At 40.2% G+C, this 20785-nt stretch overlaps 2 protein-coding genes across 2 annotated transcripts; both read right to left on the reverse strand.

Moving 5' to 3' along the window:
- Positions 1-1595: 1595 nt before the first annotated feature.
- LOC115504879 (olfactory receptor 10R2-like) lies at positions 1596-2539 on the reverse strand. Its single transcript, XM_030302076.1, is given in 3 exon segments — positions 1596-2363; positions 2365-2442; positions 2444-2539. Coding segments are annotated over 3 exon segments (942 nt in total).
- A 6695-nt stretch (positions 2540-9234) lies between these two features.
- LOC115505524 (olfactory receptor 10K1) lies at positions 9235-10176 on the reverse strand. Its single transcript, XM_030303167.1, has one exon. The coding sequence runs from the start codon at positions 10174-10176 to the stop codon at positions 9235-9237; it is 942 nt and encodes a 313-aa protein (XP_030159027.1).
- Positions 10177-20785: the final 10609 nt, after the last annotated feature.

Genomic DNA, 20785 nt, shown 5'->3' on the forward strand with positions numbered 1-20785 from the left:
AAAGGTGAGTATCCACTACAACGATGAGGAAACAACAGGTACCCAGTCAGTGCAGGCTTGGTTCCCCAGGAGGTACTGGGTTCCCCAGGAGGTACTGAGGAAGGACCTCTGAACAGGTGAGACGTAGGACACGATGGCTACCCAAGTCATTCTCTTGAAGTACATAGTCTGATGACAACTTTGACACTGGGTAGCTTCCTCTCCTTAATGGATTCAGTGTGCAAGGCCACATAGACCCCTCTCCTCCAACTTCTTCATGGAACTGGATGGTTGACTGTTTTTTCCACGCATTTACATAGCACTTCTATGCTAAATAAGAAATGGTTCAAAGGGGTGGTCAAAAAACCTGTGAAGTTGGGGCGCCTGGGTGGCGCAGTCGGTTAAGCGGCCGACTTCAGCCAGGTCACGATCTCGCGGTCCATGAGTTCGAGCCCCGCGTCAGGCTCTGGGCTGATGGCTCAGAGCCTGGAACCTGTTTCCGATTCTGTGTCTCCCTCTCTCTCTGCCCCTCCCCCGTTCATGCTCTGTCTCTCCCTGTCCCAAAAATAAATAAACGTTGAAAAAAAAAAAAAAAAAAAAACCTGTGAAGTAGAAGAGGAAAATTATCTTTATTTTCCATATTTTAAAATTTAGAGGGGCGCCTGGGTGGCGCAGTCGGTTAAGCGTCCGACTTCAGCCAGGTCACGATCTCGCGGTCCGTGAGTTCGAGCCCCGCGTCGGGCTCTGGGCTGATGGCTCAGAGCCTGGAGCCTGTTTCCGATGCTGTGTCTCCCTCTCTCTCTGCCCCTCCCCCGTTCATGCTCTGTATCTCTCTGTCCCAAAAATAAATAAACGTTGAAAAAAAAAATTAAAAAAAAAATTTAGATTCAGAAAACAATCATAACTTTCTTTTTTTTAAGTTTTTTTTAATGTTTTTATTTATTTTTGAGACAGAGAGAGAGCATGAGCAGGAGAGGGGCAGAGAGAGGGGGAGACACAGAATCGGAAGCGGGCTCCAGGCTCTGAGCTGTCAGCAGAGCCCGACGCGGGGCTCGAACTCACAGAGTGTGAGATCATGACCTGAGCCAGAATCGGAAGCTCAACCGACTGAGCCGCCCGGGCGCCCCAATAATCACAACCTTCTTAGAGTCGCGACTTAACCAGTGTCAGGCTGAAACCTTATAATTCCTAGTACAGTAAATGATTTCCCCAACATGTCACACCCCCACATCTAAGCCGCCTTCAAACCCAAGCACCTTGTTTTAAGCTAGACATAACCTTAAACAAAGAGTATAATCAGAGCTTTGGGGCAAACAAGCCAAAGAGAGAAGAGGTAAAGGTTTCTAGGAGCCTTTGAGAACTGTAAATTGGAAGAAAGAACAGGAGGAGGAGACTTAACCTCTAGCGACACACACTGTGCTGTCTCCAGTAATCTTTCCAACCACCTTGAGAGGCATAGATTACCATGCCTGCTTTACATAAGAGAACAGATAGGCCCTGCAACGTCAAACAACTCGACCAAAACCACACACTTATATAGGTGAATATTACTAGAAACTTTATGACTCAGTGGCACATTTGGCCCAAATGTGGTCGTACCGTATAAAACATTCCAATTATAAAGTCTTAAGAGAAAACCCCGTCTTTGCGATCATTTCCCGAATGTCCAGCTGCACACCTCTGTTCCTAAGGCTGTACACCATAGGGTTCAACAGTGGGGTGACGATGGTGTAGGTCACTGTCACTAGTCTGTCTTTGCCTGATGAGTATTTGGCTGAGGGCCGCAGGTAGACAGAGGAGGCACAGCCATGGTGGACGATGACCACAGTGAGGTGGGAGGCACAGGTGGGGAGGGCTTTCCGCTTGCCGTCAGCTGACGGGATCTTCAGGATGGTGTGGACAACGAAGCCGTAAGAGGTGTGGAAGAAGAGCAAGGGTACAACTAACACCAAGGCGCCACAGATGAAGAAGACCAGCTCATTGGTGTACGTTTCAGCACAGGCAAGTCGGATGACTGGTGAGATGTCGCAAAAGTAGTAGTTGACCTTGTTGGAGCCACAGAGAGGGAGGCTGAAGACCAAAGTTGTTCCCACCAGAGATACTAGGAAGCCACTAACAATACAGATTGCTGCCCGCTGGGCACATACCCTCCAGTTCACGAGAACCAGGTAGCGCAAAGGCTGGCAGATGGCGGCATAGCAGTCATAACCCATAACTCCCAGAAGCAGGCAGTTGGTGACGGCAAAGCCAAGGAAGAAGAACGTCTGGGTGGCACAGCCCACGAAGGAGAGTGTCCTGAGGACAGAGAGCAGGTTGATAAGCATCCTGGGCAGGGTAACAATGGTGTAGAAGACCTCTGAGGTTGAAAGGACACAGAGGAAAAAAGGACATGGGGGTGTGGAGGCTGCGGTCCAGCCGGATGACGGACAAGAGGGTGCGGTTCCCACTCGGGATGATCAAATTAGAGGCCGAGAAAGAGGACAAACAGGACAGGCTGAAATTCGCCGAGGCTGGAGAAACCCAGCAGCAGGAATTCAGTGACCCGGGAGGAATTGGCCATGGAGAGCAGACGCCACAGCCAGTGTAATCAGGTCCAGAGACCCTTGGGATGGAGGAACCAGGGAGACTTACCCTTCATACCGTAGCCAGCACCAGTCTGGGGCGAATGGGAAACAACTGGCAAGAAAGAGCGAGAAAAGATTGTAAGTCAACCAAAAATTATCCTAAACAGATATGCACCCACAGCGCTGTTTTTCTGCCAGTGGTTTTGGCAGTGAATCTGCGAACAAGTGTCCACATGAAGGCACAGACATTTGCTCCAATAAAGCCTATCCTATAGCCCCCCGCCCCCCGACTCTGCTCTTGCAGACTTATGTAGTTTCCACTTGATTTTTTGGTAATCTAATATTCCAAAGAAACTTCCCGCTAGCTATGGTTTCAAGTGGTCGCCATTTCATCCATATTACTAATCCATGGATTCCACCAGCAATGGTACCAATGTCTGAGGGTCCACCTCTCACCTGCCTCTAACACATTCCTCAGCTGAGGAAGCACTCTTGCCTGTCTTTGTGTGGTTGGCCTCTGAAGAATACAGTTCCTTTTCATGAGTAGCCTCTTACTCTCTTTCCATGCAGTTATTCATTAAAAGTTAATTTGATTGAGGGGCACTTAGGTGGCTCAGTTGGTTAAGCGGCCTACTTCGTCTCAGGTCGCGGTCTCACAGTTCGCGGGTTCGAGCCCCGCGTCAGGCTCTATGCGGACAGCTTGGAGCCTGGAGTCTGCTTCTGATTCTGTGACTCTGTCTCTCTCTCCTTCAAAAATAAACATTAAAAAAAAATTGTTAATTTGGTGTAGAACCACTGTTGCCGTCTCAGAAATAGCTTTATGATTCTTCCACACACTCTTGTAGGACAGTAGGGGCTGATTTCCCTAGCAGAAAATATGCAGCTGGAAGAATTTAGTTTTGCTTCAACATTCACATTCACTGGTGGCACATTTGGTTGCACATCTTACCCTGCTACACCTAACTTGGAGACTCAACAGACCAACGTTCCCCGGATGTCCCTGAATTCCTAGTAGGGAGGCTTAGATACTTCCCCTGATGCTTCTGATAACTTATTGTCACTGATGCTAGATTACATACATTTCATTAAATATTCTTGCCCTTTCCCCTCTCTCTCCCAGATCTGGTCCTTCACCTGGATCCTGTATCTCAATAATGAGTTTCAAAATCCTGCTAATCACATCCGCTGTGGATTTGTGAGACATGTTGAAACACGTAACTTTTCTCCTCGGCCACATCCAATCTATTTTTGTTCTGCAATACTTCTAGGATCCATTTCTTCCTTTCTTTAGGAACTTACCACCTGTCTGGACTGCTCCAAGGACATGATAAACCGACCCTCTGGATTTTATCTTGTTCCGCTCTAAGCCATCCTCCACTATGGCCCCAGAGTTGTCTTCATACAGGACAAATCCTAACCTCTTACCAAAATTAGATGACCCCCAATTATCTATGAAGTTAAGACAATCATATTCTGTCTCTCATACTTTTCCCAAATGTAAATTTCCACTCGTAACTGCCACCGTATTCCCCCACATGCACTTCAGCATTGAGGAACTTTGAACAATCAGGTCATTTTTCAATCTACCTTCTAAATCTGGAAATCGTGCATACTTTATGTTTGTGGGGATTGTTTTCTTCTTCTTTTAATTGTATGAAATTCTCAGTTAAAGTAACATGCACACATTGACTTCTCCCTACAACTTCCTAGTCATGCTTTATTATCACTTTGTCTTTGTCTCTTCAGCTATCCCTAGAACCTGATTGTCACCACCGTTATGAGGTCATCTTTGATTTCACAAACTGCAACTTATCAGAGACCAGAACTTGCCTCTCTATGCATACAGCAATGTCTAGTTTACAGCAGGGGCTTGAGAGCTTACTCAAAAAATAAATAGTCATGATCCCAGGTTTTCTTCTGAATTATTTCAGAATGCCCAGGAGGTTTGATTTCAGGCGTCTTCCAAACTTGTTCCCTTAATATTGATTTAACATATATTATTAACCTTCGGCTTCAACATTTTGGGATGAAAAATGTCTCTGAAGCCATTCTCTAAATGCAGAGACAAAAGAGCCATTAAAAATTGTTGCTTTTTGGTTTATCAAGTGATTTTTCCCATTATCTCAATTAGCTAAACGTTTTGATTTTCATTTAAATAACACTTAGTCTTGAAGATCTTTTCAAATACTAAAATTTCTATCATGGTTTGCTCTTTTGCTTAGACACAGTGGCAAAAATTTGAAACGGGACTAAAATCAGGAGCTTTCACTGGAACAAAGTCCAGTCAAAAGTGAAATGTCAATTCCACTTTTCCAATGCCCAGGCTCCATTCTTTAGTGCTTTCTCTTTTATGGGACCATCCCCAGGAAGAGCAGTGACTAGTTAGCCGAAGACGGTTGGGGTTCTGAAAGGAACAAAAGGCCACATTACTGGGTGACCATGCCAAGACCCTCCCCCGTAGCACTCACAAGACATCATCTGCTTTTTCAGACTCATCCTTGGAACCTATGCCTGAACTGAAATTTGAAAATAAATTCACTATAAAAAACTTCATTTCTCTTTATCCTGGTTGGTGATGCAGCATATAATATTTGATAAATAAAAGACAGCGCCCTGAGCTTGGAAAGAAGGATGCTATGAGTTCAGAGAAGAGCATTGGGAAGATAAGGAGTGTGGGGGGTGGCAATAAATACAAGGAAGAAGTGGGTAATTCAATTGTATTCTTAACAAGTGGAAAAGGTGAATTGATTTTTCATTACTTTGTTCAAGGACTTCATCAGTGTCGGTGAAGCCAATTCCTTGAGCGGGTTAAAAAGACAGCTAATTCTCCACTCTTAATTCCATTTACAGCCTCCTTTTCTAAATTTCCATCACACAGGAATTAACTGACATACTTACAGTTTTCTATATACACTTTTGCGTTTCAAGACTTTATGCTGAGACAGTGGGTGTGTAAGACATAGAAACAAAGAGGGAGGGAAGGAGAGAGAGAGAGAAAGAAGGAAATCTCAGCCTCTAATATTCTCTCACCTTCATCTGTGGCCCTCCCATCATTCATTTTTTTTTTTTCAACGTTTATTTATTTTTGGGACAGAGAGAGACAGAGCATGAACGGGGGAGGGGCAGAGAGAGAGGGAGACACAGAATCGGAAACAGGCTCCAGGCTCTGAGCCATCAGCCCAGAGCCTGATGCGGGGCTCGAACTCACGGACCGCGAGATCGTGACCTGGCTGAAGTCGGACGCTTAACCGACTGCGCCACCCAGGCGCCCCTCATATTTTTTAAAGTCACTGAACTTCCTCTAATATATATAGGGAGAGTTTGCTGTTTCTACTATATTTAATATTTAGTATATTTCAAGCTTGTTTCCTGTGTCTTTATCAAAATACTCAACCTGTTATATCCAAACTATTTCATCTTGATTTTGTCTCCAGTAGATTTGAAACCCTCAGGGATAAGGACCATGCCTTATTCCTTCTGTATCCTTGAAACTTAACCCAATATTTAAATGAGACATAAGTGCCTGATGAATAAATAAATTGAATAGTCCATTAATGAACTGTTTCCCTGTTGACCTCCACCTTTATCCCCAGTTTCCACTATCCACTTATCCTTTCTGTCATTTGATCACATTTCCTACTACTGATGATGGGGAAAACTCGGTCAAAGATTCATGAGACAATGCCACGATTTAAATATTTACATATAAGAAATGACCGGCGTGTCACTGCTCTTTTCAATAAGGAAGTCGAGGTCTCTAAATAAAGATAAAAATTTTACAATCCCTCAAGTCAGAGGGCTCTTTCCCAGTGACATCCTGGTGTCTTCATTCTCAGACACTTCCTTGAAATGTCTATAAAGGTTTCTAGGTGAAATTTGCCAAAACTATCTTCTCTGTCATAATGTGCCAGAGGTCTTCTTCCATTTTCCATAAACTCTCTGGACCAACATGAGAAGACTCTCTACCTGACTCCACAGAAAAATATAACCTTTGCCTCTTCTCTGTGGGTAGTTTAGCTAATGCCTCAATGAGTATCACCGATGGTCTTTTCTTTCTACATTGGCCTCAGTGCCTTGGTGGTAATTAAGATCCTCTCCTCCACAGGGAGCTAATTACCACGTTGTGCCCGATGCTTGTCCATAATTTCCCCCATTAGCAACTATAGTAATACACTATGAGAGTTTGTTGGCCAAAGAGAAGGTCTTTTCTAATACCCCATAGGGATTAGTCAGTTTCCTCTTAGAAATTCTCGGGGGACTTATTGAAAGCTGGAAGTTTTCTGGGAGCCATTTGTTAAAACAAACATCAATGGAATGGCTTCCATGGAGGTTCCTTCTCTAATGACTCTAAATTTTCATTCTTAGGTGGAATAAAAATGTAAATTTTACATTTTCATTTCTGACATCTGTAAGAGTTGAAGAGAGATACAAATTAAGGACAATATTGGAACGGAAGAGGTAACATAAGTGTTTCAGACACCTGTTAAACATACGTGTTCCTAGAATACAATGTGAACATGATCAGTATTTGTTCAATAAATAAATTAATTAAATTTGGTTTACGGAGAAGAATGTGGTAGTGCCCTGGTGTAGGTAGGTTTTTGTTAAGACGTCTCCTTTGGTAGAACTTCCTCCTAATTTCAGATTGCATATTTATTCCCTCTGCCAGTGAGTCCGAACACTTGGGCTAGAAATAGGGCCCATGCTAGAGACTGACGAAAGTGATTCAGAAAGACTAAAAATACAGAGTTAAGAAATCATGTACAGCACTCACAAACAAAACAAGCAAGAGAGGTATCTCCACGTTTGACAATTTAAGGTTCAGGCTGGGAGTATTAAATTAACAACGAAAGAGAGTAATAAAACAAAACAAAAATACTTTTAATGCCAGCAAGTACAATTCACAGTGAAATTGTAATAGATGTGAATTTATGTCCTCTCCAAAAAACACTGATGCAAACTTCATAAGAAAGAAACTGTACAATGTTTACAAGGACACACACTAATAATGGGTAACTTTCATATACCACTCTATTCAAACAGGTCAGGAAGAAAAATGTAGCTAAGAATTTAGAAGGCCTAAGCAGCAAATTAGTGAAGTACATCTGAAGAGCATTTATTGTACTTTATGTTCTAATGAAAAAGTACACATGTTCATTTCAAGCACATGAAGTGAGTAGGTATATTGGCTGTGTATTAAGCCACAATAAAACCTTGAACGAGGGTCATAAAGTGGTAAGAATACAAACAATATTCCTTAATCCCAGCATAATACTCTGTTAACGAAAAACAAAGTTAAAAGCCTCTTCCATCTGAGAATTTAAAAATCTATTAAATAATTATTGGTCAAAAGGGAAATACAAAGCAAAAGGAAATAAGGTCCCATAAATAATACCAACTACATACTGTTTAGTAGAATACATGGGTTAACTTTAAATGTTTTTTTAACATTTTACTTACTTATTTTTGAGAGAGAGGGAGAGAGACAGAGCACAAGCAGGGGAGGGGCGGGGGGTGGGGGTCGAGGGACACAGAATCCAAAGCAGACTTCAGGCTCTGAGCTGTCAGCACAGAGCCCAATGTGGGACTTGAACTCACAGACCACAAGATCATGACCTGAGCTGAAGTCAGATATTTAACCGACTGAGCCACCCAGGCGCCCCTACATGGGTTAAGTTTAAAGCAGTGATAAGAGGAAATTTCACAGCCTAATTATATATAAAAAATAAATCAAAAAATAAAAGTACATAGAAAGGATCAGAAAGTTAGAAATAAAACAACAATTTACAGGAAAATTCAAAAGAATAATAATACAAATAAAATTTCAAATAACGATATGGGGGGAGAAACAACCCTAGAATTCATCCATTTATTCACACATACATTAGCTCTTTGAAAACAATACACAAAACTTACAAACTACTATATGAACCAGAAAAAAAAAAAATTAAACCCAAATATACATAGTATAAAATGACACAGAAAATAACCATTTCTAAGATATTTTCAAAAGTCAGAACATTTGTGCACAAATTTTATAATTTTCAAAGCCTAGCTGAGATGAATAATTTTGTAGAAAACTGAATTCCAGATGTGATCCGCTCAAAATAAAAATGGCCTTAGAGGTCAATTTTCTTACAAGGAATATGACTATGGCGCTTTCCCTCAGAAAAGACACTCTACCTGTATCTTTCACAGAATTTCAACAAACGTTCAAACATGAGGTGATCTCAGCTAACATACAATAACAATTCAATAAATACTTCTTTAACAAACAGGGAAAACCCCGTTTTAATTTTCAACTTATGTAATGCTAAAAAATCTTGTGGATATGTCAGTAAAATGCAAAAAGCTAAATGCTTAGAAACAATACATATCACTGAATGAAAAACTTGGAAACTAAGCTTAAAGATAATGACAGATTCTCAGAGTAGCAAGTAACCGAAACTTTGACTGTAAAATGAAAAATGTCCTTGAAACAAAAGCACGATGGAAAATATTAGAGAACCAACAAATGAAAAATTCCTCAAAAATAATTAAAATGTGAATACAAACTTATTACAAGCTGATGGATAAAATGACTAGAACTGTAAAGTATGAAATGATTCTAGGCATCCCATTTATAAAATAAAAGTTGCACAAAAGGCATACAATTCACTGAACAGTTCAAATTTAATTTTAATGAAATAGTTTAGTTAATAGGATATGAAGTATGGCCCATTACCCTTCGAAGGGCTGACTTGAACTCCTGATTTCTCAGACTGTAAATCATTGGATTGAATAGCGGAGTCAGGATGGTGTAGGACACAGATATGAGGGTGTCTTGACTTGAGGAGTAGCTGGACTTGGGCCTTAAGTAGATGAAAGAGGCACAACCATAATGAACAGTTACCACGATGAGATGAGAGGCACAGGTGGAGAAAGCCTTGTACCTGCCGGTGGAGGATGGGATCTTCAGAATGGCGGAAATGATACGAATGTAGGAGATCAGGATAAGTAGCAGGGGAACGACCAAGACAAACACACCAATCATGAATATGATCAACTGGCTGAGGCGTGAGTGGTGCGATGCCACCGCGAGGACAGGGGCGATGTCACAAAAGTAGTGACGGAGCTGGTTGGAGGCGCGGAAGGGCAGGTGGAATACCATGGACGTGATAATCTGTGCAATGGTAAAGCCACAGGCACAGGCAGCAGCCACGAGTCCCACACACACCCCGTGTCCCATGAGCTCCGTGTAGCGCAGAGGGTTACAGATGGCCACGTAGCGGTCATACCCCATGGCCGCCAGCAGGAAGGAGTGAGAGCAGCCGAGGAAGAGGAAGGTGAACATCTGGATGGCACAGCCCAGGAAGGAGATGGTCTTCTTCTGGGCCAGGAGGTCAACCAGCATCTTGGGTATGATGACGAAGGTGTAGCAGGTCTCAGAGCAGGAGAGGACAGCGAGGAAGAAGTACATGGGGGTGTGAAGGGCTCTGTCTAACACGATGGTGGAAACGATGATGGCATTGGTGCCCAGAGTGAACAGGTAGAGGGGCAGGAAGGCAACAAAGAGCAGCCGCTGCAGCCCGGCCAGAGAAGAGAAGCCGAGGAAGACGAACTCTGTCACCAGGGTCCCGTTGCCCCGCTCCATGGACAGCACCTGCAGAAAGGAGAGTCATGGACAGAGACAGAGGCCAGGATCCGGGAAATGTATGGGAAGCTCAGCACAAAGTCTGCAGGCAGCAAGAACTTCATTCCTCCTCGGAAAGCTCTGCTAAGAAAAGGATTAAGGCGAAATATACAACCAACCAACTGACGGCCAACTAGGAAGCATTCTCTAAGACTAAGACCATGTTATCTCTCTAGCCAAGGATTAAGGAACTGTCTGTTTCCTTTTGCATCTTCCTTAGGGATTATTGTGTTTCTCTTGCCCACTCCAAGCCCAAGGAAACTAGCTCTCCAAAAGGAAAAACTAAGTTTAACTTCAGCCATCTGAACTTGGAATGTGGAATGAAGGAATGAGTGGCGTTGGGACACAGCGTACGAACCTCAGTTTATCCAACCATAGGCAGGGAGAGGATGTCCAGCAAACGTGTGAGGGGAATTGTGTTTGTTGATGACTTACTATATGCTAGGATATGTGGTAAGCACTGCATATATCCATGTCGATTATTCATTACAACAATCTATGGCAGTACCCCAAACAATAAGGAAAGAAACACCTTTAGTGTTATCTCTGGCAGACTAAGCCAGCGATTACGGACATTACTGGAGGCTCCACACTGGACCCCTGAGCCAAGGGGGGAACAGAAGACAGCACTGCTTTAAAGAAGGTCTCCTTTCCTAGGAAGAGAAGAGTCACCAGGGTGGTGAAAAGAGATTCACTACCTTTGTGGCATTTGCAGCTCGCCTCCCTTTTCCCATTTTCCATGCCTCAGAGAAACTCAGAGAAGAGAGTTCTCCCCAAAATGGTGCAGAGCTTGTCACAGAGCATGAAAAAGAATGCAACAATTGGTCTGTTTTCCAGGTTCCTGTGTCCCATCATAACTCACAGGCTTTATGTCTTTTATATATTATTGTCAACAAGATTCCTTTTGAATATTTAGCTACTAAACATGGTCTGCAAACTACTAGAAAGGAGCATTTCTAAAGTCATTTTTAGCGCTTATATCAATTCATTTTTTACTGGGTGTATTTCCCAACTTTCTAAGCCTAGTGAGTGAAGAAAGTGTTCTCAGGAAGCAAAATCACCTAGCCTTTATTTAGATTGCATCCAATCTTTATTTACACACCTTTCGGTGTATTTATATACTTTTAGGTTGAGGAATTATTTCCATCTGCCACCAGAATTGTTTGTTTTTGTGTTCTTTTAGCCAAGAGAAAACCTTAGATTCTTAGATTTTAAGGTAAATGATGGGAAATTTCTGAAACTCATTGTATCTATGCCTAGAATTTAGAGATAATACATTTTTGTTCTTTCTTACATGATAGAAACTGGTTCTAAACTTCAATAGATATAATCATTCATTCATTTGAAGTTAGTATTAGGATACTCACATATGCTGGTTTTAAATTTCTTTAACAAATAATAGGAATTTTTAATTCTGCAATTATAAGGATATTTCTGTTAAATAAAATATGAAATATGTATATACCCCATCTATCCCCACTATATACATATGTATGTAATAGCTATATGTTTACTATACTAAGAAAAACAAAACAATGAGACGATATCTGTACATGACACCCTCACCAGGACAAATGGATTTCCATCTATTTCAAGACACTGAGGCAAATCTGAATTTATGCTCATTAGTTATCCTTGTCTTAGCCCCTTTCAAAGATCTTTCTGGATCTTCTTTCACCTAATCCATGCTGAATTCCCACTATACCCTCACTCCACTCATATGATATGTAGAATTCCGGAGGCTTGAATTTCCTTGATTGTGAAAGGGTACCCAATACCAAAATATTCAATACCAAATACCCAGTACCCAATACCAAATAATCTGCCTAATTACAAATAACGAGATAATTTTTGGTATCTACCCAACACCAAAATAATATTTTGGGTTATTCGTCACTCAGACCCATGAGAACAGCTGATTTCAGTCAAGTGGACTTTTCTTATATACTATGAATATAACTGCACCATCTAAGTGAGTTGTGTGATCAGTATATATGCCCTTTTTGTGGTGTCTGGGGACCCAGAGGCACAGTCCATCTGAGAAAGCAGTGCTCGTCCGCCCAAGAAAACATCAGAGACCACCACAGTGAGTTAGGTCTATACTATGGATGGAAAGATATAAGAGTAGAAAAATTTTAAGAAGGTTTTCCAGCCCAATACCAGCACGCTATAAAATTAAGGTAAAAGATCCTTCCATTTGATGTGAGAAGACCTATATGTTAGGTCTAGCTTTGTGTGACTTTGGGCAAGGCACGTCATTTGGATATTTGGTCTCTTTAAAATTAAAGGGGCTGGAGTAAGCAGTCACTGTAATGAACTGTCAGGATGCATGGAAAAGTATTTAAGCAGAAATTCCTTGAACAGTGTCTTGCAGAAGGACTTTTGACTTAAGGTGAGAGTGGAGTACCAACCCCTAAGAGTCCTTTCCACTCAGGGAATCCAAGATTCTCTCAATGGTGATCCCTAAAGTGCCCTTATATTCTAGAACTTATGGATGGAATTCAGGTTATGATTCTAGGATATGACACTCGCACAGCTTATCTTTCTAACTCCTTAGATGCCTCCTTGGGATATTATGTAACTTGGATTTAAATAGTGACTCGACACATGAGGGTACTGGATACCTGAAAAAAAGAGGACAATTCTACATAAAGTTTGGACGCAAAACTTTTGAGACATTCAGATATTTATTTTAGGAAAAGCCCCAATGAATAAACTGAGAGAAACTATGGAGGCAGCATCAGATAGTAAAGAAGTAAGATTTTATCTTCTTAGATACACATGAAAAACCTGAACTTGCCCTATTAAAATGTAGTCTAAGCATCAGATTTCCAATATAGCCAACAACAGTCATCCATGAGTACACAGCAGAGAGACAAGTGGAGGCTCAGTATCTGTTTCTTTTAATCCATGAACCGTCCAATCGAAAAGAAAGGAAAAGAAAATCTAGCTAGGAACAAGACTGACCCAGTCTGGTCATTAAGAAAATTCAGAGAACTTTATGGAGCATACTGAATCACTCTTAGGACTTTGAGTTAAAAGTAGCCCCTGATTCTCCTTCTCAAGCCTGCCACTTACAGGAGCTGCCATCACTTGATCTCCTTTGTCAGGGGTGGGGTTGATGTTCACAAGCACCACTCATCACTCAGGTTCATGCACCACAAAGCCCCAGACTACGTCAACATCCCCGCTGTTCAGTAAGTACCTACATTGCCCTCTTCCTTTCAATTCAGACAGAAGGAGCTGTTCGGTATGTGGGAACCCTTGACAACTAGATCCTAAGCCAAAGATTAGAATCTGAAGAAAGGAAAGCAGAGAGAGTGAACCTGCCCTACGTAGAAGCTCTTATCTGCATCAATATAGGAAGCCTCTTTCACCCATCAGGACCCTCGACCTCTCCAGCCAAAGTCACTCTCTGTAGACATTCTGGTGACCAGCAGGCAGTGTGGTTATTAGCAACATGTACTGTGATTGTTGGACTCCTGAGGCTGTATCTACTACTGGAGACATCGTCTTGGGGTTAATTAGAACATCAAGCCTGTTTGGGAAAACTAATGTCACCAATTTCTTAAAGGTACCCTTTGCCGAGGAACCTGGGGAGAAGGAGCCATGAGCAAAATTAGCCCGTGTCTTCATTGGAAGTTCAGTCCATCTGTGATAGATTGTGAAGGAGAAACCACCATAATAAAACATGTATTGCAGGGACCATGTGGAAATGTTTCATTGAATTTCTGTCAGGGAAAAGAGTATCTTATGTTGGGAATAACAGTATATAAAGTTACTTCTCAACTTTAGTGTTTGTAAGAGTCAAAATAGGACTTAATTACAAATTCATCTTCTCGGGTTCTTGCCCATAGATATTCTAATTAGAGACATTGAGATATTCTGCCAAAACCTAAGTTTTTGGCACGTGTCTTCAGCGTACTTGAGTTCTATCATTAAATTGTTTGCTGTCTACAAATGTTTTTTTACTGGAGTGACTAAACAAAGTTGTCACTTTCAACCAAGTGAATCCAAAGTGAGTATAGTTCCAGGCAAACTCCCAGCACGAACTGTGAAGGTAGACTGACCATCAAAGTTCTAAGGTTTACCACGGAAGAATAAGACACTGTTGAGAAACGACGGGTAATATGGAGGCTCACCCTTCCCAGGAGTAAGCCGCCTTAGAAATAAAAAGAGCGTGCTGTGGGACAGGAAGAAACCAATAATACAGAGACCCAGAGAGGACCGCTCAGGAATTAATGTGTGCATATTTGAAAGTCGGGCTTTGACAGAAGTGACCTCTCACGTCAGTAAGAAAACGGTGATTATTTAGTGAATCATACTGGCAAGCAGGCTCCCTCTCTGTACCCCACCACTCAAAGGAGGTGTCCTGGTAGAACAAAGAAGTGGCTTCCTGCAGCCTCACTAGCAGCACCAACAGTGTGACCACCCTGGATGGAGTTGTGAGTCTCTTCCGAACTCGCAAACAACGTACTGTGCCCCTGGGCCAGCAGCCAGCACGTGTGAGTCTGGGAATCCGTGTGAGAGGCGACGGAAAGAGTTCCTTCCTTTGCACCCTGACCGACACCCATAAGGTTGGGCTTTGTAGTTCAGAGCTATGATTTCTCCCAGGAGTGTTACCTGTGCCAGGAAACTCGAGACGGGAAATTGAGACTTGCCCTTGGCCGCTTCAGTCCGCTTTGGTCTACAAACGATCTAGAGGCAGAAAGGGGTTTATTCCTCTAGCTAGGGTAATTGGTCCGATTTCCTTATGCTTGCCACAGAATCGATTTTATTTTTCGGGACGCGTTTCCTCAATCTAAGAATTTAAACTTAGCTTATCTATCTGTAAGTTACAGGTAGATGATTTTTGCGAGTATCCTTTAGCAGAGGAACATAGCTACATATTTCAATGAATATGTAGATTTTTTGAAAGATACACTCCTCAGTGTTTAGGCTTATCAGTTCCAGAGGTTACCTGTCATTTGTTTCCCCCATGACAGAAACAATAGGTATTTTTTCTCTCTTTAAAACATTTTTAATCTATTTTCACTTTTGATTTGGAAACTTTTTCTAACTTCACAAAAAACTGTACGTATTTAAGATATACAATATGATGCCTTGATATACGTATACACTGTGAAATGGTTATCACAATAAAGCCCCTTAACATATCAGTCACGTCACATAGTTACAACCTGTGTGTGTGGTGAGAACACTTGTGATTAGCATATACAATATATATTTTTTCTTCATATATATATATATATCTGTATATATATACACACACATATGTTTTCTTCACCTATTCATCCATTGATAATATAATTTAGCTGTGGGCTTTTCATCTATGGCCTTTATTATGTCCTAGTAAATTCCTACTCTACCCAATTTGTTGAGAGTTTTAATCATGAATGGATGTTGTACTTTGTCAAATGCTTTCTCCGCATTTTTGTTTTGATCATGTTTTTTCTCTCCTTTTGTTAGTGTGGTCTATCACACTGATTGGTGCACTTTGAACTTACTGCATTTCAAGAGTAAATCTCACTTGATCATAATGTGTAATAATTGTAATGGTCCTTGCATTCAGTTTCCCAGGAAACTGAATTGCTGAGGACTTCTGCATCTGTGTTTATCAGAGATACTGGCCCATGATATTTCTGTGCTGTCTTTGCCTTTGGTGTCAGGGTAATATTACCCTCATGAAAAGAGTTTGAAATTGTTCCCTCTTCTCTTTTTTGGAAGAGATTAAAAGGATTGGTGTTAATTTTTCGTCACACGTTTGGTAGAAAGTACCCGTGATACTATCTGGTCTGGGCTTTTCCTTGCTGGGAAATTTTTGATTACAGATCAATTTCTTTATTTGTAATTGGGCTTGTCAAGCTTTCTGTTTCTTCTTGATACAATTTCGGTGGGTTATATGTTTTTAGGAATTTATCCAATTTGTAGCAGTACGATTGTTCATAATAGCCCCCTATGATCCTTTCTGATTCTCAGGCATACGTTGTGCATGTCTCTTCTTTCATTTTTTATTTTATTTATTTGAGTCTTCTGTCTTTTACTTCAATTACTCTGGTGAAAGTTTTGTCAATTTTGTTTTTATTTTTGTTTTCAAAAAGAGTAGACTTGGTTTGGTTGATCATTCTTTTATACTGGCTTTCTAGTATCCTTTTGGTGTGTTTCTTCTCTAATAATTATTATTCCACTCCTGTTAACTTTGGGCTTAGTTTGTTCTCTTTTTTCTTCTTCCTAAAAGTATAGTGTCAGTTTGTTTATTTGAGATCTGTACTTCTTTAGGCATTTATGGCTACAAACTTTCCTCTTAATTCTACTTATGCTGCATCCTATACACCCTACTATGTTGTATTTTCATTTTTTGTTTGTCTCAAGATATTCTTTAAATGCTCTTTTAAATTCCTCTTTGCCCCAGTGATTATCAAGAGTGTGCTCGTTTAGTTTCCATCTATTTGTGAATTTTCGCATGTTCTTGCTGTCAGTGATTTCTGATTTCATTCCATTGTAGTCAGAAAAGTTACTTGGAATGACGTTGATTTTGAATTTGTTGAGACTCGTTTTGTGTCCTAGCATGTGATCTATCCTGGAGGATGTCCTGTGTGCACTTGAAAAGGCAATGCATTCTTCTGCAATTGGATGGAGAGTTCTGTATATGTCTGTTAGATCCATTTGTTCTATACTGTTGTTCCATTCTTCGTTTTCTTGACCAACTTTCTGTCTGAATGATCCTTTTATGGAAGGTGACATTTTGAAATCTCCTCCTATTATTGGATTGCTATTGTTTCTCCCTTCAGAGCTGTCAATATTTGTTTTACATATTTAGGTGCTTTGATGTAGGATGCATATATATCCATAATTGTTATATCTTCCTATTAAATTGGCACTTTTATCATTATGTAACGATAATGATACAATAGGTATTTTTTGTCTCTTGTAGCAGTTTTGACTTCAGTGTATCTTGTCTGATATGAAGAGAGCCACCCCTGTTCTTTTTCTGTTTACCATTTTCATGGAATATCTTTTTTCCATCCCTCACTTTCAGCCTATATGTGTCCTAAAAAGCTAAAGCGAGTCATTTGCAGGCAAGACATTATTGGATCTTGTGTTTTTATTTATTCAGTCATTCTGTCTCTTATTTGGAGAATTTACTCCATTGACATTTAAAGTGACTAGTGAAGGACTTACTCTTCCCATTTTGTTCGTTGTCTTCTGATTGTCTTGTGGTTTGTTTCTTTCTTCCTTTCTTCCTCGCTCGCTGTCTTCCTTTATGGCTACTGTTTTTTAAGGAACACTACTAAGGCAGGGAAGAGTGTGTCTGGAATCTAGGAGAGAAGATAGGGCATCTTTTATTACTTCATATACAAATTTTGATTGAAACAACCTAAATTAGGCAAAGTCACAATGGCTAGTTTGTTTGGAAATGTTGAGGTGTTGGCTAAGTTCAAAAGACTGTTCAATAGGTGAAAGAAAAAAATCATAAATAACTATGACAGTCTTGTGATAAATTCCAGAAATGAGGGTTGCAGTAGCTGTGTTTTATTTTCTTGCTTGCCTAATGATGTATATATCTGTATATGTTAACCATACTCCCCCTTTTCTTAATAGACTAGTATGTATAAGGTGTGCTGCTGGTGATAAACATCATAATTCAATATTTAAAACAAGGCCATCAGGGAATACTTAACCAGTGGCACCATGTCCCCTTTTTTTGAAGATGAATGTGGGCATACTATGTGAGGTATATTTGCATCACATTAGTTACTACTGTTTGGAAATGGAAACAAGAAAAGAAGGTTATGTATGGATGTTGAATATCCAAAAGGAAAAATTGGGCTGGTTATATTTTGTTGATACTTCATATCATAGTTATAATTCTAGGCTCTCTTTACTGTACTCTTCTAGAAGGACAGAAATCCTCAAATTCCTGGAGTCTGTCCAGATTCTTTGGGTCAAGGAGCAAGAATTCCTATACCTCAAAGGTCCTTCTAACTGGACTAAAGAATTGACATGAGATAGATTAACAGGAGAAAATCAATTGAAATTAATAGGTATACATATGGAGAATCCCCAAAGACATGGAAATTCCAAAGACAGTTAGGCAAAATGAGGTCTATAATGTCATTCCCAACTAAGGAGAAGGGGTAGGGGTCTGGGATTTCAGAAAAAAGGAATGCACTTCAGAAGGAAATAAAAAGAGCAGATGTTTGGTAATTACATGTTTGCCCTACCAGGTAGATGGGTCACTCAGATCAAATTTATCTGTTAATAACCTTTATTTGGGGGAATCACCACCAGTTTAGATTCTTCTGTGTGGTTAAGGCAGGACAAAAGTTTCTATTGAGCCCACAAGGTCTCAAGTGCCTTCAGCTCAAAATAACTCACATGCCAAAGTGGTACATTCTGGGGGAGTGAAGGGAAGGGGGAGACTGCCCTGAATCCCTTCACTTGCCAGGAGAATTTGAGACACATTTAGAGCTGTATAGATAATGGAAGAGAAGGAAAGGCAGTGTTTTCTGGGAACATGTTATGCCAGCAGATGGTAGGTACAGGCTTTTGCCCTTGGCATTTGGATTTCCTGAGAATCACTCTCTAGGGCTGCATCAGCCAAAACCATAGGTGGGGCCTCCCTATAATCCTTTTAAATGCTGAAAGTCAAGAACAACCCTCCTGACATTCCTTCTCTTGGCCTTCAACAGATATATATCTCTAAGTCCTCTATCAAATCTTTCATTACTTTAAATACCTCAAGTGGATTTGCTCTCAGAAAACAGCTATGTATGATCTGACATCAATCTTTGCAGTAGATGCGGGAGCTTTATAATATTGTTATAAATGTATACTTTCACTAATTATCTGTGGACAAGTCAATTTCTCCATGATATACATATATATATGTATATATATATATATATATATACACACACACATATATATGTATATACATATACATATGCATGTACCCATATACATATGCATATATACATATACATATATGTATATACATATATATATATATATAATGCTTTTTTTAACCTTTCAGTTCTAGTCAAGATGAAAGATAAAAATGTTATTTGCCTCTTTTGACATTCCTTTGATTACATCTTAGTAGGGGTAAAACATTTCACAAAAATTTATCAGGTATTCCTTCAACTTTTGGAATTTTTCTACTTATAACACTTTCTTATTTTTCCTTTGCTTTTGGTCTTTATGGATTTGTAAGACTACATGGTTCACAAATTACATTTCGACTTTGAATTAAAAGGGTTCCAACTAGTTTTTAAATTTTTATTAAAATATTTTCTGCCATTGAAAACTAACCTTACAGAGATTCCTTTATATGCCATAAAATGTTTCCAATTTAAATGTACAGTTTGGTGAGTTTTGAAAGATGCATACACCCAAGCAATAACCACCCCATCAAGATATAAAACATTTCTACAACCCCCAAAAGTTCCTTCCCATCTGTTTATGGTCAATTCCACTCAACCCACGCCTGTAGAAAAACACTAAACTTGTTTTTATTGATATGGTTTGATCTTTTCCATAATTTCATAAAAATGAAATCAAATAGTATGTTCATTTTTGTGTCTTCTATCTTTCACTGAGCGTAAGGTTTTTGAGACTCACTTATTTTGTTGCATTTATCGTTTTCTGTTTATTGCTTAACAGCATTCCATTTACAAATACACCACAATTTATTCATTTGTTGAACTGTTGGAGGACATTTGGCTTATTTCCAGTTTGAGGCTAATCAGAGTAAAACTCTTATGAAATGAGTCTCCAATTCATTATGCAGACATATATGTTCATTTGTCTTTGGTAAGTATCTACGAGGGGGATGGCTGTGCCAGCTGGTAGAGGTAAATCTAACCATTTATAAAGTGTCAAACTGTTTTCCAGAAAGGCTATATGGTGACTAATTTCTACCAGCAAGGCAGGAGAGCTCCAGCACCCTCACATCCTGTCTGCTTCTTCTACTGTTCATCTTTTCAACAGCCCACAAGGGTAGTGACATTTCACGGTACCTTGATTATGCATGTACTTGAAGATTAAGTGTGCTGGGCAGTTTTTCATGTGCTTCTGGCTATTTGTAATTTCTTGTGAACCAAGTACGTGTTCAATCCTTTGACTGAATTTTCATTAATTGGTCTGCCTTTCTATTTTTTCTTCTGTAAGAGATACGTTTGTATTCTGGATAAGAGTCTATTATTAGATATAGATTTTGCAAATATGTTCTCCTACTATGTGGTTTACCTTTCAATTTCATTGATTATGCCTTTGCTATACTAGTCTTAATGAAATGTAATTTGTAGAGGCGCCTGGGTGGCTCAATCGGTTAAGCCTCTGACTTCAGCTCAGGTCATGATCTCACAGTTCGTGAGTTCGAGCCCCGCGTCAGGCTCTGTGCTACTAGCTCAGAGACTGGAGCCTGCTTTGGATTCTGTGTCTCCCTCTCCGTCTCTTCCCCCACCCCCCAGTTTCCTCTCTGTCTCTCTCTCAAAAAATAAATTAAAAAACAATAAAAAAATTTTAAATAATATAAAAAAGAACTATAACTTGCAAGCCATTTTAT

This window comes from Lynx canadensis, chromosome F1 (assembly GCF_007474595.2).
Source record: "Lynx canadensis isolate LIC74 chromosome F1, mLynCan4.pri.v2, whole genome shotgun sequence".
Taxonomy (NCBI): Eukaryota; Metazoa; Chordata; class Mammalia; order Carnivora; family Felidae; genus Lynx; species Lynx canadensis.